Raw genomic sequence first — 19,724 nt, forward strand, 5'->3', positions numbered from 1 at the left:
AAAGTATATAAAAATGTTGATTTATAGTTATTTTTCAAAAATAAATATTTAATTTAAAATTAAGGGTTAAATATGTTTTTAATCCCTATAAAATTACCCAAAATGGCTTTTAGTCCTTATAAAAAAAATTGACTTTTAGTTCTTATAAAATTACTTTTGCACTCACTTTTGGTCCCTCTACAAGACTAAAACTGAGTGTAAAAGTAATTTTATAGGAACTAAAAGTCAATATAATTTTTATAGGGACTAAAAGTCAAAATTGAAATATTTATAAGGAAGAAAAACATATTTAACCCTAAAATTAACGCATGTCTTGTTTATTGAAAAATATAATTGAAAACAAGTTATTTTTATTATTATATTAAAAATTAACCGTGACAATATTTTGATATAAGTTTTTTTAAATGTGTCTCACTTGTGATTAGGGGTGTTAATTGATTCAGATAAATATGAATTAAATTGAAATACAAATTAAACTATAGTGTTAGAGTCAGACATTTTTTAGTTCAGACAAAAATCGAATCAAATCATTGAAACTTGATGTTAATTGGTTCAAGCAACGGATTTCTAAAATTTTATCCGCCAATTCGTCTACATGAATCAACCATATTAATTCATATGATTTATATCATCATTATCATGGAAATAGAATAATTTATATCAACATGTACACAACATATTTCCATGTCTCCACTAACTTTACGAAAAAGATCACTAATCCCCTTAATTTTGAAAACTCACTGTCAAAACATACATCTAATAAGTATTTTTCAAATTGACAGTCCAATGCTAATAACTCAATTGGAGAAAACTTTGGAGGTTAAAATTGAGGTAAACGATTCAACTTCTCTTTATCAAATGGAACAAAGGAATGTCTTGAACTTAAAAAAGTTACACAAAAAAGCAACTAAGTATTCACTTCAGTAAAACGATTGTTAAACTTTTGAAGTTGTCAATCAATCGCTTCATAAAATAATTGAACTTGAAAGCAGTGGCGGAGCCAGAAATATTATGTAGCCTGGGCAAAAAAATTAACTGAACTTTATATAAATAGTCATAAAGTGTGCTACATAAAAGAGATGAAACTTAACATGCGAATAGTGTGCTAAATAAAATTAAGAGGTAAATGCCCTCTCCGAGACTTCTTTGCGGTGAATGTTCGAATAATATCAACATCTTTAAGTGTCTTGAATATCTCCCGCTCGGTGTAACATATCATCAAGTCATTGAACCACACATCGTTGATCTTGTTGCGCAAATTAGACTTGATAATCTTCATTGCTGAAAAAGCTCTTTCAACGGATGCTGTTGACACCGGCAATATCAAAGCCAACTCAATGAGCTTGTAGACCAATGGAAATACCAAATGTTTCTCAGTTTGAACCATCTTCATAGCCAAACTTTGAACATCTTCACAAGAAGTAAAGGAAGCATGCCTTTTCATTTGATGTACATAAGTCTCAAGTTGCTCCCTTATTGTTCCACGGTCATCATCAGAAAAGTCTACATGATAAATATTAGCAAGATGAGCAAGCTTATCAACATCAAACTTGGAAAAAGATTTCTTGGGGTCAAGACATGAGAAGCAATCCAGCACAACGTTACTTCCTTCACAAAACCGGTGATCCATCTCCACACATATTTTGTCAATAGCAACATAAAAAATCTCTGCACGGTAATGGTGAAGATTAGTGACAGTCCTCCCTTCTCTTCTTGAACGTCCCCGAACTGGTATTTCTTCATCCATATTTGGCACCGGAATACTTTGAGCAAAACAAAATTCTTGGACATCAATAAATAAATCATCCCAACCACTCTCTCTCAATGTAGCCAACCGAGCTTTAACATCATCAACTAATTCCATAGCGAGCACAATATTAAGATCTTTTGTTTGCAGGATTTTTGAAAGTTCATTTGTGATACCAAACAACTTTAACATAAACTTCAAAATGAAAGCAAATTTAAAGCTCTCCATTTTTTCTATCAAACCCGCCGCTTGGGATGGTCCACGTCCATCTTCATCAACAATACTAAGCACCTCTAACACGGAGGACCACATCTGATCCAAACGAATCAAGGTAGTATAATGTGAACCCCATCTAGTATCTCCGGGTCTAGCAAGACTAGATGATTGGTGCAAGCCCTTTCCTTGAGATATCTCACCACTCTCAAGTCTATTCAAAATTTCTCGGTGTTGTGCCTCCTTCAAAGCATCATTTCTCTTGCAAGATGCACTTGTTGTGGTTACAATCAAGGAGATGTACTCAAAGAAATCATGAATAGATGAGCAACTACTAGCAACGGACACAACCACCAATTGCAAACGGTGAGCATAACAATGGACATAGAAAGCATAAGGGTTTTCATCTAGAATCTTTCTTTGTAAACCATTAAACTCACCTCTTATATTTGAAGCCCCATCATATCCTTGCCCTCGTATCCTTGAAATAGATAACGTGTGGCGATCGAGAATACCATAAAGAGCATCCTTTAGTGCCTCAGATGTAGTATATTTGACATGATGTAGAGCAATAAATCGTTCCACAACTTTCCCTTTGTCGTTCAAGAACTTAGAAAGATAAATAAAAATTCAAATGTATTCATCTATGTTATATTTGAATGAAATAAAAAGTTTAAGTTAATAATTGTAATAGTTTCAATAACAAGCTCATTGTACTAACCTCAACATCACCGCCATTTGTTCTTTGACAGATATATCACGTGACTCATCAATAAGCACAGAGAATTGTCTATCACCAAGCTCTTCCATAATCACCTTGGTGACTTCATGTGCACAACACATTGCAAGCTCCTTTTGAATGTCACCGGAAGTCATTGTGCAATTTTTTGGACCACGGTCAAAAGCATCTCTTACTTTTTCATCATTAGATTTTACCCAATCCACCATCTCTCTAAAATTTCCCTTGTTTAGAGAAGTAGAGCTTTCATCATGGCCACGGAAAGCAATGCCTTGTGCTATGAGATATCTAGTACAATCTAAAGAACAAGTCAAACGGATCTTATACAATTCTTCTGATTCCCTAGTTGCTCTAGCAAAGATACTTGTCACACTTTGTCTTTGATTATTATAATCATCATAGTGCTTCATACATGAGTTGTGCTTACTATCATGACTACCAATATGATCTTTAAAGGCTTTAGATGCATGCTTCCAATCTTTAAATCCGTCTTTGTTGAAGACTTCATAACCAAAGTGTTCGGCCCTCCCGGGAGGCTTAAAGAGAAAGCAATAGAAACAATAAGTTGCATCCTTTGACTCACTGTATTCAATCCATGTATAACTCTTATACCAAGCTTTACAAAATGCTCTTGAAGACTTCCCAAATTGAGTACGAGGAAATCTTGCTAAATCTGGTTGCGTTGGACCCTTCAATATATATGCCCTCCTCACTTGGTCTTGAATATTAGGAGCATACTCGTGAATTTGTTTCCTACATCCTGGATCACGCACAATCTCATTTGGATTAAACTCGTTGGCCACATTAGGGGGTTTTTCTTCTACTTCGGCTTCCGATTGCTTAACATTCACTTTCTCAATACTTGTTCTAGGAACCAAAAACCTCCTCATCTCTGAAATTTAATGATTCAGTGAAAAGAATTTTTAGATAAATAATTTGTAACACACAAATAGACAAGACCGACTAATTAAATAAAATAAATAGATCTTTACAAAAAAATTACAAGAGAATTTTACTATTATGAATGACCTATTAAATTAACCAAAACCTTTGAAAGAATTAAAATATAAGTATTAGATTCTAAAAAAGAATTAAACTATTTTACTATGATATAAAAAATATATAATAAGTTAATAATAATTTAAAATTGTCTTATGAGTTCAATGAACAAACAATTTAAAAATAATAAAAATTTAAACTTATAATTCATTTGCAATATATCTAAAGAACATCCTATACTGCAATTGCAATTATAATTTGCGGTACGGTGTAACTATCTAAAGAACCTATATTGCAATTGCACAATCTCCTGTGCGTAACTATCTAAAGAACCTATATTGCAATTGCCAATTGAAACAATCTACTGCGTGTAAGTCTAACTATCTAAAGAACAAAAATTTAATAAAGTATGAATAACCTATATAATATATATAATATAATAATAAAATTATTATAATAAGAAAAAAATAATAGAAAGACATTACTTGTTCTTGTTCTGCTAGTTGCTGCAAACCAACGTGCTCCTACTTCCTGTTTGAATTGAAAGTTGGAAACGGTGAAGTGACAGTAGAGGGGGAGAAAGAAATATGAATAGTCACATAAAGAGAGGAGCAGACTGTACGGAATAGTTTTTTTTTTTTAATTTTTATTCTAAGTCATAAATAATTGATTGGGTTGGATCTGTTTGGCCCATTGGGTATTCATACGTTTTAATTTTTACACCCTTATTTTTACTAATTTTGCCCTTGGTTCCATTTAAAAATTGGTTATTAAATTAGGGAAAATACAAAGAAAATAGGGGTTGAGCCCGGGCGCGTGCCCGGGCTCGCCGGGCTATAGAACCGCCCCTGCTTGAAAGTGATGTAAATTAGAAATTTTCTCCATTTTACGTGGTGACTTCTTTTTTTGTACATGTTGAAAGGTTTCATCCATATTTGGAATGACAACATCATGATGCTCACAAAATAATAAAATTTTATTGAACAAAAAATCTCAACCATTGTCCTTTATCGATTGCAATCTCTTTTTGGATACTTTGGCTAGTTTCATAACATTTATAATATCTTAATCACTTTTTTGTAATGCTTGATATAAGTCATGAGTAATTCTTAAAACTTTTTTCATTAAGTGCAAGATGAAAATAAATTTCAAAGATTGCATATACTTCATAAAAATAGTGCACCTTTTTTTATCAAAATGTATCCCATCTTTCTCAACCATTTCAATCACATCAATAATGAAAGAGAATAGAGAAATTATACTAAATAATGTACCATAATGTGAATTCCATCTAGTTTATTCCGCCTTAACTGTAATTTCTTGGTGTAAGTCACGCCCACTGTAGTAAGTCACTTAAATATTAAAAAAGTTAACAAATAGTTGTTATTTTTATTTTAATCACTGTAAAAACACATTTTATTTAGTTTTGATTTGACCTTGTAATTTTAAAACACAGTTTTTTAGTTTTTCATTTAATTTTTTTATTAAAATGGACAAAAATCGATGACATGTCGCAAATGACTAAGTTTAAATTATTGTGGCTCATTAAAACACATTACTAATTATATAATTAAAAATAAAACATAAATATTTTATTATAAATAAATAAATAGAATTAAAAACAAATACAAATATAAGAACAAAAATTATATAGTTTCAACAATGTTCATTCTTCAAAATCTGAAAAATATTTTCTTTAGCAAGTGAAATGATTTTTCTTTAAAAAAAACCAAAATAAAATATATATTAAGGACCAAAACAAGTCAATCCAGCACAAGATGTATCGAAATAATAAAAAAAATAAAAAATTACAATTCAAAATTCTGAAAGAATCAACAAAAAGCGGTATACATAATCGTTGATAAGCAAGATAAAGGATTTAACCTCCATAAATCATAAATGGTAATCATATTTGAAAGTAACATATTTCGACTATAACTATCAAAACAACTTAAGATTTACAATTTTAGATAAGGCCTATCATTTCTATGCTGTATTACGAAAAATACGCCTATTTCGCTCTTTCCAAATAACCCAAACCACCGCGAACCAAATAGAGTTAAAAGCCAAACGAATATTTTTTCGAAAAAACACCAAGCCCACTAAACTGCAAAAGATGATCCTAAAATGTTCCTTGAGATGACAAATAACCTTAACCAATTAATAATAATAGGCCATAACCTACCAAAAAGAGCACATGTTACAAACAAATGATCTATATCTTCATCCACGCAATAATCGACCACATATTTTTGATTGTTTGAGGCAAGAATGCGCCTCCTAGCCAGATTATCCTTAGTCAGACTACGATTCAGTAACAATCGCCAAGCAAAAATAGATTTAGCCTGATTGTTGTTGACTTCAACTTCAGACAAATTTTTATAAGCATGGATGACTGTGTAGCAAGAAAAGGGATGTAAAATATAAACCCAACGATCTTCTACGTCCACCTGCAAAAAATGGAGGTTAACCGCTCAACACACTACCCCACTAACTCCTTTCAAGCAAGTAACCTCCCACGACACTTCCACACCTCACCATTATCCCCCACCATAACTTTTTCATTTCTGGTACGGCCGTCCTTTTATTCTCAACTAAATCAAATAACTTACTAAATCTTACCTTCAAAGACATACCATCAAGCTAATGATCTATCCAAAACAGAGTAGAAGGCTCATCTCCTATTCTCTGATCAATGTTATCAAACAACCTCCCTCCATCAACGAACCTGACACTCTCCCTTATATTTTTCAAATTCCTCCACCAAATAAAACCAACACTACCCCTTAAAGATGAACGCCTATTTCCTCACCAATATCGAGCACACAAAATACTATACCAAAGATTTCCAGTCTTATTTAGAATCCTCCAACACCATTTACAAAGAAAGGTTAAGTTAAATGTAACACCCCAAATTCTACCCAAAATTATAATGTGAAAAATATCAGAGTATTTAAAATTTCAAACAACAAGTTGGAGTATCACATATCAACTAAAAACTTCAACTTGTATTTCATTCAACAATGATACATAGCATTCGAATTAACAGTCAATTATAAGCTTATCTCAACTCAAACAACTTGGAAGTATAATAAGTACTCATATTATTCAACTTTGAATCAACGGTTATAATAACAACAACTAAAACATTAACAACCTAGAAATAACGATATAAGCAACCCCCCGAGTGTTACGTATCAAAGTGACACACCAACTGGACTCGATGAAGCAACAAACCTCCACAGCTATACTTGAATACCTGCCCATTTCCCATGGTAGAGGAAATATCAGCAGAAAGGGTGAAATATCAAACTATATAAATAGGATCATGATAAATCATATATTAGGTAAAGAATATAAATGAATCACCGCCTCACACAACATCAACATAAACAGCACAAAGAACATCATCAATGAATAGTCATGATATCAACATATAAACATATTCAACATGTCATCATATAAGCATCATCAACAAGTCAACACATAGGCATATTTATTATATATTAGAAATCAGGCATATTCGGTTAATCGCATTCACAAGTATTAATATCATTATTTTATTCATTAAATCACAAATTCACATCTTCACATAATTCCATCATTTAATAAGTCACAAAAATACAATCACTATATAGTCATAAAATGTCACAACTATGAATCACATAAGACACATGGGACATGACTCCTGTATATGTATGTGGTACCAATCGGAGCTTCAGCCCCCGTCACCAATTGCCCAATTCAGAGGCACAAGGCATAAGCCTTCGTCACAAGTTTGCCAATCCAGGCCGTCACAGAGTATGCATATGAAATGTGACTCGACAAACAAGACAATACATCATACTCATCACAATCACATATCGTCACGAGGCATAAGTCTATATCACAATCAATTACCATCTATACAAGGTAATTCACGCCACCATAATATTTCATCTTCACTTAGTCACAAAATCATCATCACAAATATATACAACATCACGTATTACAAATCATCATAAAACATCATCATGTTTCGACACATCATCGTAATTATACAACTTTGCATATAAACAAGTCATTACATATATATCCTCATGCTTCCGCATATCACAACAAACATACAACTTCGTGTATTAACAAAATCGTCGCAAATATACAATTCGCATATCATAAGATTATTACAATTATCATCACGTTTCGGCACATCGGCACAATTACTCAATTTCACATATTAACAAAGTCATCCAAATCAAAACCACAATTTTTGATCAATTCGTAAGATAATCTCAACATGCTAATTTAACAAGTAAACCGAATCAACTTCCAATTATCAACTAATTCAATTAGACATAATATTATTTATCAAGACAACATCATTGACATAGCAATATATTATTCTCAACATAAATATTCAACCAAATCACGATTACGGTCAAATTCTCAAGATACCGTAAATTACCGATAAATCAAATAATTGATCCAAGTCCAGGTGTATTCCAAACAAATAGACTCATTACAATTATTTCAACTATAAATTAATCAACCAATTAATAATCATATTATATTAATTCCAATTCTATTATATTCTATTCCTAAAATGTGTGTCAATTCCCATCACAAAACCAACATTTATTTATAAAGAATATTTAATTCAAACACAATTTCGGTCGATTCGTAAAATATCACAATTTCAACAAAATAACACCACCATATTAACCTACTAATTAAACTTAACTACCACGTAAATTTTCATAAAATTCCGGATAACTAATTATACCGCTTAATTCAGTTATTTCGGTTAAACGAGATTGTTTTGCATTTTATTAATTCTATATCCAGTACTGTTATATGCTTCCCATTCTAATGTTTCTAATTATCATTATATTTACTGCTACAGCTACGGTGAAAAGGGAGTATTATACTACTACATGCATCGTACCACTTTTGTTGTTCTAATTTTCTAGCCATACTTCTTTCATTACTCTATCACTTAATTAATTAGGGATAGATAGGTCATGATTTATTTCAATGTAATATATAATTTTGGGAAACTAAGTATTAGAACTAGTATAATATAAAGACACACTATAATTTAGGAACAAGTGGTAACCAAGAACACTTATAAAATTCAGCACATAGGAAACAAAGCACATAGGCGGCACAAAATTAGTTCATTCGGAACAACATAAGCCAAAGATGGAAACAGTAAGTGGCAATGGTCTTTATCAAGGCACATCATAAAAACGGAACATCATAAACGAAACCCAAACAACCAACAAATTTTCAGCAGCAACATAACATATATAGAACAACACAGTAGAGAAATCTAATACCCTTAACTCCACATAAAATTCATCATACTCCCATTTAGGTAGTAAGAATCTCCTCTTATCTTGGATTGAGTGCAACTCTAAGAAGATTCAATGGAAAAATTGGAGAAAATTGACACTTTAGAGCAACACTTCGGATTTCCTTTTCTCCTCTTCAGAAACCTTACTTTTCTCCCCTCTTTTCCTTCTTTTCTTTTCTCGGTTACTCATTTCTCTCTCTATGCTACTACCATGTTTTTATTTTAAAAAAAAAAGACTATCTTAGTCATTTAATATACAAATGGGCCTAACAAAATATATACCCCTTAATACTTAGAGATGTCATTATTTAAGCCCAAAATCTTTCTACACTTAATATAAAAATAATACTTTCACTTAAATATCATTAAAATAAAATCCGATTATTTTAATATACCGACTGAATACTTGGTGTCTCATATTTCCGGTCTAATCTTAATTACTCGGAAAATTTCCAAAACGCTAAACATTAACTCATTAATATTTTTAATACTAAAAATTTTAAATCTTCGATTAAATGTCGATCCGCTATCCCGAACTAATACCGGCTAAATCGCCCCAAAACGCGAAAATTTCAGTAAACATCACAAATGTCTAAATTAAGCCAATAATTATTTTTTCGGGCGTTGCATTAAACTCCTTCAACCCCCTAACCCCTCTAAATCTCCATTTTCTTTTTTCAAACAAATAGTATTCCATTTAATTTAGGAAATTTTTCTTAGTTTCTCACTCCCTCCCTAAAAAAAGCATTAAAATAAATTCAAGAGAAGATATGATACTTGAGGGTGCATTAAAAATCCTCAAATGCCATTTTAATAGATGTTTAAGTCTGCATATCTAAATATTGAAGAAAATTAAATAATACCTTTGGTATAAAGTGTTGCTTTCTAACTTATTGTTGTACCAAACATAGTGAAAACATATTCATAAAGAGATTTTCTGGTATCCACATGTCCTGCATAGTCATAGTCAACAAATCCTTTGACTTCAAATTTGCCATCATCTATGGCTCCACCATAAATCAGGACCTTACTCAGAGATCCTTTTATATATCTCTAAATCCACTTCAAAGCTAGCTAGTGTTCCATCCTAGGATTGGCCATATACCTACTTACAAGGGTCACTCTGTTGGCTATGTCTGGCCTCTTACAAACCATAGTATACATCAAAGAACCTACTATGCTAGCATAAAGAATGATATTCATATAGGCTCTTTCAACTTTAGTACTTAGACTTTGAGTCATAATCATCTTGAATTTAGGATTTATTGGTGTTATGACATACTTTGAATTCTACGTACCAATTTAATCTAGAATCTTCCTTAGATATGTCTCTTGAGATAATCATAATCTCGACTACTTTTTATCTCTCCAGATGGAAATCCCAAGAATCCTAGTGGCAGTTCCCATATCCTTCATTTTGAACACCTTATTGAGTTAAACCTTCACCTTCATTACATCTTCGAAATTGTTTCTTTCTATGAGGATATCATCCACATAAAGTAACAAAATAACAAGTGAACTTCCAAGTTAAAATCTTGAATAAACACAATGGTCGAACTAGCTCCTAATGAAACCTATATGTTCCATGAACATATCAAATCTCATCTTCTACTCTCAAGAAGATTCTTTCAAGCCATAAAATGACATATTCAACTTGCACACATAATCCTCTTTGCCTCTTTCTGCAAACCCTTCAGGTTACTTCATTAGAATTGTTTCATCTAGATCACCATACGGGAAGGCAGTCTTCACATCCATAAGTTCAAGTTCTAAGTCGAACTTCGCCACTAGGGCCAACAACATTCTAATAGATCTATGCTTTACAACTGGTGAGTACACATCATTAAAGTCGATTCCTTCTTTCTGAGTGAACCCCTTAGCAACCAAAATTTCCTTAAATCTCTTCGACATCACTCATTCGATTCCTTCCTTAACCTTAAAAATCTACTTACATCTGACTAACGTGGATCCTACAGGTTTCTCAATAAGATCCCAAGTGTAGTTATCATGAAGATATTTCATCTCATCATCCATGGCTTTCAGCCATTCAGTCTTGTTTTGACTCCTCGTTGCTTCTTTGTGATATTTAGGTTCTTCATCAAGTACCCCACTATAAGAGATTAAAGCAAATGATATGAGATTTTCATAACCAAGTCTTTGAGGTGGCTTGATGACTCTTCTCGACCCTTCTCTTTCCAACAGGTAGTCATCAATAGTTTCCTTAGTTTCCACCATCACGTGCTTCTTCCTTGAATCATCTGGGTTTTGAAATTTAGCATCAATATGCTCCACCTCAATAGGAATCCCTTCATGTTTGAACTCTTCTTTAAAGATCTTCGCATTTCGACAAGCGTCATTAGTTTTCTTGAACGTCATTTCTGCTCCATTTAAAACTACATCACGACTTATGATACACGTTCTATGACCTAGTTCTAGGAATCACAACCTATAGGCTTCTACTCCCTCGGGATACCCCATGAACATGCATCTCAAAGCTCTAGGTTCAACTTTGTCTTGCCTAAAATAAGCATAGGCTACATAACCAAATACTATATGTTTGTGGAGATCTGGTGGATGACTCAACCAAACTTGTTCAGGTGTCTTCATCCCCAAGGAAGTCGAGGGACACTTATTTATTAGATATGCTACCATTACAGTAGCCTCAACCCAAAATAACTTCTTTAATCCAGCACTATCCAACATGCATCTAACCCTTTCCAAGATTGTTCGATTGAACCTCTCAATCAGACCATTTTGTTGAGGAGTACCCACAGTAGTCTTGTGCCTTGCAATACCATACATGGCTCAATAACTATATAAAGCTTCATTGCAGAACTCAAGGCCATTATCGGTTCTCAAATTCTTGACCTTCATGCTAGTGTGATTTTCAACTAGATTCTTCCAACTTTTGAAATTTTCAAAAGTTTCATCCTTAGTCTTTTGAAAGAATATCCATAAATTTTTGGAATAATCATCAACTACGGATAAAAAATATCTGGTACATGTGTGTGAAAGATTCCTTCCAGACCCCCAAACATCACCATGGATGTAATCAAAGGATCCATGTGTTCTTTGTTTGCCTTTGTTAAAATTTACTCTACAAGCTTTACCTAACACACAAGGTTCACAGATTTTGTTTCCCCAATTCAACAAGACTCTTTTTCCTGACATAGCCCAATCTCATGCGCCACAGTTCCGTCTTCGATATAGGTTTCATAGATGCAAAATCTATTGATCCACTTACAACCTTAGCCTCAAGGATATACACGCCATGTTTCTTCATGCCTCTCGAGACTTCCTTCGACCCATTTAATACTTTTAGGATACCTTTCTCTTCTCTAAAACATATCCTTTCTTATCGAACTCACCAAAAAAACTCAAAATTCTCCTAAGATCAGGTACATACCTGACACCAGTCAATAGCTTTATTGACTCATCATGAGGCTTAAATATCACAAATCTAATACCTGCAATTTTATTGACTTTATTGTTTCCTAACTGATCCACCATATTGATCACATAATTCCTCAAACACATCTTTATTTGGAGTCATGTGCCATGTACAACATGAATACATAATCCACTCCTTGCTAGAGTTTCCGCTTGAAATTACAAGAACATCAGATGATTCATAATCATCTTGCACAATAGTTGCATTACCAATATCCTTTTTTCCATGATTATTCAGACATTTATGGCACATATTCCTTGTATCACCCTTCTTCTTAGATTGATAACACCTAATTGCAAGAGCATCACCACCATAAGACTTCTGATGACCTTTTCTAGACAATTTATTTAATGAGGTTTCTTCTTATGGAGGATTTGAAGCCTATAAATAGATGCCTCATTTCTCATTTCATTTTATCCAAAACTCATGTTGTGTATTAACACACACACACACACACACAACCTATCTCTAGTTTTTGTTCTTCACTTTATCTCACTAATTCTTATAGACAAATGCTTTTAGGAATAAAAACATGTGGTTGGAAGCTAAACCCGTTAAAAGCTTTGGTTAGGGACTGTGTGATCAGTTCTCAATAATTAGTTAGTTTGAAGAACGTTAATATGGTTGAACTTTCCTTAAGGCTATTATAAAGCCTTGTTCATTCAAAGGATGAAGTTCTTCTATATTGATGATATTACTATTAGCTTCATGATTAAACCGTATGAAACCATATGTTAAATAATTAACCTGTTAAAATCTCAAGAGGTTAATGGTTATCCTGTTAAACCATATTGAGCTTAAATATTTTGTGGAGATAAGTATTACCACTTCAATCTACCTTTGGGAAGGAAGCTTGACCACTCCATCCTCATCATTTTAAAGGAGAAGACATAATCGATCGTATCCTCCGTCTTGTATAAACATGGTTGTAAGTCAACCACCATTTCCTTGTACAAAAGGGGTTCATGAGCTTCACCTACTAAAAGCTCTCAATTATATAATGGAAACTCTCAAGATCAGTTCTTGGGGAGAGGAGTACGTCTCTTATTTATCACCGAGCCTCTATACATCATGGTGTTCTTCTTTTTCCTTAAAATTTTTATTTTCTGCAATTTATCTTTCAAAATATTTTTCCGCTGCTAAGTCTTAGAATTTTTTTAAACTCTGATATATCTTAGAAAAAGTTTTCAAAACCATGTTTTTCCAAACCATACAATTCACCCCCTCTTGTGTCTGAAGTCTCAAGTCCAACACATACCTGAAAGTAATGAGATAAATCCACAACACATATTTATTATCTAAGCATCGCCAACCCCATTTACTAAACAACACAAATTGAATAACTCGATATTCCTAACTCCCAAACCCCCATCTTCCTTAGATAAACACATTACATACCAACTAACCCAACAAACCTCCATTTATCATCACCATGACCCCATTGAAAATTTCTATGCAACTTCACCATTTCCTCCAACACAAATCTAAGAGCGTTGAAGAAGGAGAGCATGTAAATAGAAATTTTATTTAGCATCGAGTTCATAAATGTTACCTTCCCACCCAACAATAAGTGTATGCCACGCCAATAAGAAAACCTCTTTTTTAACTCAGAGAGAATAGGCAACCGAATATTCGTCCTTCTATGATTCGCTCCCACCAGAATACCAAGGAGAAGAAAAGGCAACCTGCCAATTTCACAAGCCAAAAAACTTTGAGGTAACAACTAGAAAAACCTCATCAACATGAATACCATATAATGTTTTCTTATTGAGGTTAATACATAAAACTGTCGTTAATTTGAAGCCTCTAAGAATTGATTTGATAGACCACAAGTTGGACCACGGGCCATCACAAATAATAACAGTATCATCTGCAAACTGGAGTGATTCAAAGTGGATGGTTTCATTGAAATGGAAACTCTGAAAGCCTCAAGAATCAACAACATTCCTCATTAAACCTGCCAACCCTTCTGCTACCAACTAAAAGAGAAACAGAGAAAAATGGTCGCCTTGTTTAAGGCCTATGGAAGCAGCAAAATATGTTGTCGGACTATCATTAACCAAAAGTGATAAAGAACTAGAAAAGACAGTACCTTACATCCACGACAACCACTTGTGACCAAACCACATCCTTTCGAACACATATCTTGGGAACCCCCACGAAACACAATCGTACGTTTGTTCATGTTCTATTTTTTCAAACAAATTACAAGTTGTTCTTAATCCGTACGAAACAGCGACATTATATTCATTGCATCATGCGATAAGTTAACCATCAAATATAAAAGTTGATACTTGACATCAGAAGGTTGGGAAAGGATTTGAAAACTTAACAAATAAACCACAGCAATAACAAAAAAATGTAATACACATAAATTAACATATTTCACACCCCAAACACACATCAAAATTATTTTGTAACAAGACTAAAATGAATTATGTTGAAGAAGAAAATACAAAAAGGTAAAAAAATGAAAACTAGCGAAGAAAACTTGAACACAAAGAAGTCGACCATAACATATTACAATGACGATAGAGAGAATAACAGTGGTGGCGGACGGCGAGAGCAACAATTTAGTGAAAATAAGTTTTTATGACTTCTGTTTCTACTTTTTATGTTTTGAAGTTTGGTTCTAGATACGTGTTTTGCTGAAAGGAAGAAAATGTAAACAAAGATGGAGAATGATTGAACCAACAGAAAATTTGGGCTTAATGATGGTGGAATAAAAGATTCATAGTGTAATTATAGTCATCGGTTCGGTTCGATTAATCAGTTTGTTGGTTCCTAAAAACTAAAATTGAGAACCAAACCAAACCACACCAGCTTTCATTAGTTCAGTTCGATTTTGGAATAAAACCATAAACAATAAAAAAAAATTGATTCGATTTGGATTATCGATTTAATTAATTTTTTTCTTATCCGCTTACACCCCTTTATGTATCAATTGTGATCATTACATTTTATGTAATTCTTGTTGAGAATATAGCACGTGTGAGTAGTGTGGGGGAAATAGTCTCACATTGGATAAGAATATGGTGACTTGAGCTTTTGTTTTCAAACCTTCCATATATCCATCTACTAGATCATTTGTTTTTATAACCGAATTTTTAGAAAAGAATTTAAAACAATTCAAACCTTCCATATATCCATCTACTAGATCCTTCGTTTTTATAACCGAGTTTTTAGAAAAGAATTTAAAACAATTCAAACCTTCAATTTTTTTTCTTCATTTTTCACTGCATTCAATATCACTCATCTTTCTCCCACCATGACAAAAGAACCATTTCAGATCTGAATTCTCGTTTGGGGTTATAGATGTTAGAGCCCCAATGTGTCGTAATGTATTACAAACAACTCATATGGCATTGCTGTTTTGTTTGGCATTACTTGAGATATTTTTTCATTATATATCTCACTTAACTTTTTATCAATTTTGCCAAGTCCTAATCAACACTATTCTTTTTTGTCTGTTTTTAATGAGTTGAAAGTGATTAATTTATAGGTTAAAATTGGAATAAGGAATTGAAGGGATAAAAAAAAGGTCAATTTCCTGTTTTTTTTATTTCTTAATAATTGAACCAAAAGTCTTTTAACAGATCTAATACAACCGGTAACATAAAGGGAGATAACGTTAATGTTTTGCATTTATCTCCTTTTAAGAAAAACCGATGAATAAGCAAATTAAAAGAAAATCTTCTTACATTGACTAAAGTCAAAATCACACTTAACTAGCAATTGACAATTGAATAAGATGTAACAACTTTATCATTACACATCATTTATACCACAACTTCTTTTTCTAATATCTTAAAACAACATAGCAAACCCCGCCTGAAGTAACATCAATTCAAAACAAAAAAACAAGGTCATTTCAGTCATTTCCTTAACAATTAAATAGACACAAAACACCCTACGCGTTTACCAAGACCCTAAATCAAGTAACCATTCAAAATAAATACAAAAACACAGCAACTACTCTTCATCACATCACAAACAACAAAACCAAACCGAACCAAACAAATTCATCACAGCAAAAAGATGAGAACAAGCAACCACTTAATCGGTGTCCTGAACTTCCTAACCTTCCTCCTCTCAATCCCAATCCTAGGCGGTGGAATATGGCTAAGCAGCAGAGCAAACAACACCGACTGTCTCAAGTTCCTCCAATGGCCATTAATCATAATCGGCATAAGCATCATGGTTGTTTCACTAGCAGGTTTCGCCGGCGCGTGTTACAGAAACACCTTTCTCTTACGGCTTTACCTCGTTGTCATGTTCTGCGTGATTGCGGTTCTTATCGGGTTCATAATCTTTGCTTATGTTGTAACGGATAAAGGGTCTGGAAGAAGTGTTGTGAATAAAGGCTATTTGGATTATTATCTGGAGGATTACTCTGGGTGGTTAGAGGAACGTGTTGCCAGTGACGCGTATTGGGGGAAGATTAGTTCTTGTATAAGGGATTCTAAAGTTTGTAGGAAATTAGCCAGGAATTTTAATGATCAACCTGAAACTGCTGATATGTTCTCTCAGAGAAAACTCACTTCTGTTCAGGTATGTTCCCAACCTGAAACTGCTGATATGTTCTCTCAGAGAAAACTCACTTCTGTTCAGGTATGTTCCCAATGTTAATGTTTTAGGTAGAGTCAACCGCTTTAATCAACTGAGCTAATTTGTTATCAACCGAACTGATTAAACCAAAATAAACTAAACACAATTAAAATAAATTTAAAATAAATTTAAAATAAATTTGTTAATAATTTTTGTATGTAGGAGTGATTTTAAAGAAAGTGTATGGGTTATAATCGTGCAGAGATAGAAATTGAATGGAAACAGTTGTATTATTAAATTGTTAGATCTGACTTCTTCCCTAGATTTCATTTCGGTATGGAACCCTGCAGGTGTAGCATGTGAGTATGATGGGTTTGACTCATTAATTTCCGAAACTTGTGGTACTCTTTGTTTAATTTATTGCAGCCCCATGTTAATGTAGGATAAAATTTTAATTTATTGCAGCCCCATGTTAACGTAGGATAAAATAAAATTAAATAGAAAAAAAGCTTTGAGAAAAATGGTATTACAATAATGTAGGTTTGTTTGATAATTGATATTATGGTGGCATCACTGTTAGATGGGAAAGGTGTCATCATAATATGTCCTGTTTGGAATTTTATATATTTGTCAATAGTTTGCTTCATAAGAAAAAAAATTGAATGGTAATGTGATGATGATAATAGATACTATGGTAATGTGTTGGGATACATAGAAAATTATGGATTGAGGTAGGACCATATGTGACAGTGATTGAATAATTAAACATTACTATTGCAATATTTATTTCTATTGCTTAATATAGTAAAATCACTTTAATTTGAATGAAGAAGTTGTTGGTATAAAAAAAGATGTGGTGGTTGTATGTAATTTTTAAAATTTGATTTGAAATTTTATGTTTAAGTCTGGTTTTTTTTAGTGTAATATATGTGTTAAGGTCCAAAATTACTAAGAATGTTAAATTGACCTTTATATCATTTTAGGATTCTGGATGAATTTAATTAATTTTATAAATTTGTTTTATAAAGTAAGAAGTTTATAAATATATTTAGGTTTTAATTTAGGTTTATTGTTTAGCCTCCATTATTCATACCCACCTTTATGCTTTTTGCAATGGCAAACATGATGTGTATATCTAACCTAAAAGTTTGTCACGTTCTGCTTTTTACAAGCTCCCCCAACTCATATAAGAATGTTCTATGTTTTCATAGGATACAATTTATTTATATTCATGCAGAATATCCTCTCCCTTTTTTGCTCTTCTAGAACTAGAATAAAAATAGTTTGTGTAAAATTGATGTAACTAGTTTATATATAAATGATATAGATTAGTTGTTGAATAAATTAAAAAAAAATCAGTTTTACTTTATAATAGTGGGTGTAAGGAAATAAAAAACTAAACCTCATAATTAGTTTTGAAAATATGGTCATTAGTTTTATGATTAATGCTCTGACTTGTCACAATAATGCTAAGTTTTTCTTCATAACTTTAGATAAATTGACAGTGTTCTTATCTTATAAACTTGTTGGTGTCATGTCACATGTGGTAGGTCATGTCGGCAATGTATCCATGCTACAAAACAAGGACGATTTTGATGGAACACCATAACATTTTTCTAAGTACCAATTGTAGTTTCATAGAAACATGACACATAATAAAAACAAACACAAAAATCATCTCTTTTTAACCTGTCGTTTTTTAGGACATGTAAGACGAACTATCGCACAGAAATAATTTTCTTCATTTTTATGTGCAGTCTGGTTGCTGCAAGCCTCCAACAGATTGTAACTTTGTGTATCAAAATGAAACAGTGTGGATGTCAGGAGCAGGACTAATAGCAAACAACCCTGACTGCACAAAATGGAACAATGACCAACAAGAGCTTTGTTACAGCTGTGATTCTTGCAAAGCTGGTGTGCTTGCAAGTCTCAAGAAAAGTTGGAGGAAAGTCTCAGTGATCAACATTATTGTTATGATCATCCTTGTAATTGTTTACATAGTTGCTTATTATGCTTATAGAAACAACCGCAGGATGGATAATGATGAGCCTTATGGTGAAGCAAGGATGACAAAAACACAACCAAGTGCTTTTCATCTTTAATTAATTAACTCTCTAGCTACTATGTGGCTTACTATGTGGCTTTTGGACATCTATCTTAGGATTTTGAGGATTGGATATTTGTTTTGTATCAATTATCAATCCCTTGTAGTATGTATGAGTTTGGTTTAAATCTTGCAAGTTGAAATGTTTGATGTATTTATTATATTTGTTTCTAGTTTATTAGCCTCTTGTTTTTAAGTTGAAGGTACTCATTTTGTATTTCTGTTGGATTTAAGTTTTAATATAGATTATGTAAATTTGGAGAAATATTTTTTTTTAGTCATGAGAAATGGCTCTTTGCTTGAATGTTCTCTCTATCACAACCACACAGGAAACATTGACTTGTATCCACTTAAATTTAGAGAAAGCAGTTGAGTCTTGCAAACATTCATGTCCACATTATGTAGTTAAGTTGCTACTGTATTTCTAAAGTCTAAAAGTTACCCAAAATTATGTTAATGTTTGTCTATGCAAAAACTAAAAAAAAGGGGAGGAACGAGTATATTAGAAAGCGTCGGTCTTAAATCTTGACCAACTTTGTAAAAGAGTGCAGGTAAAATGGACATGTTCGACGGAGTAAACCCGTTTTG

General features: G+C 32.7%; 2 protein-coding genes across 3 annotated transcripts; one reads left to right on the top strand and one right to left on the bottom strand.

Moving 5' to 3' along the window:
- Positions 1–1,071: 1,071 nt before the first annotated feature.
- Positions 1,072–11,409, bottom strand: LOC131605117 (uncharacterized). The gene is made up of 4 exons (XM_058877512.1): positions 11,140–11,409; positions 5,884–6,148; positions 2,678–3,591; positions 1,072–2,569 (listed from the first exon to the last, which is right to left on the bottom strand). The coding sequence occupies exons 1-4, from the start codon at positions 11,407–11,409 to the stop codon at positions 1,106–1,108; spliced, it is 2,913 nt and encodes a 970-aa protein (XP_058733495.1). The 3' UTR covers positions 1,072–1,105.
- Positions 11,410–16,403: 4,994 nt separating this feature from the next.
- On the top strand, positions 16,404–19,332 carry LOC131601951 (tetraspanin-3-like). 2 transcript variants are annotated; one of them, XM_058873888.1, is made up of 2 exons: positions 16,404–17,095; positions 18,790–19,332. In XM_058873888.1, exons 1-2 carry the CDS (start codon positions 16,523–16,525, stop codon positions 19,132–19,134), a joined length of 918 nt encoding a protein of 305 aa, XP_058729871.1. In that variant the 5' UTR covers positions 16,404–16,522; the 3' UTR covers positions 19,135–19,332. The 2 variants fall into 2 exon arrangements, with proteins under 2 accessions (XP_058729871.1, XP_058729872.1); XM_058873889.1 differs by having other exon boundaries at positions 16,405–17,035.
- The last annotated feature ends 392 nt before the right edge of the window (positions 19,333–19,724 follow it).

This window comes from Vicia villosa, linkage group LG5 (assembly GCF_029867415.1).
Source record: "Vicia villosa cultivar HV-30 ecotype Madison, WI linkage group LG5, Vvil1.0, whole genome shotgun sequence".
Lineage (NCBI taxonomy): Eukaryota > Viridiplantae > Streptophyta > Magnoliopsida > Fabales > Fabaceae > Vicia > Vicia villosa.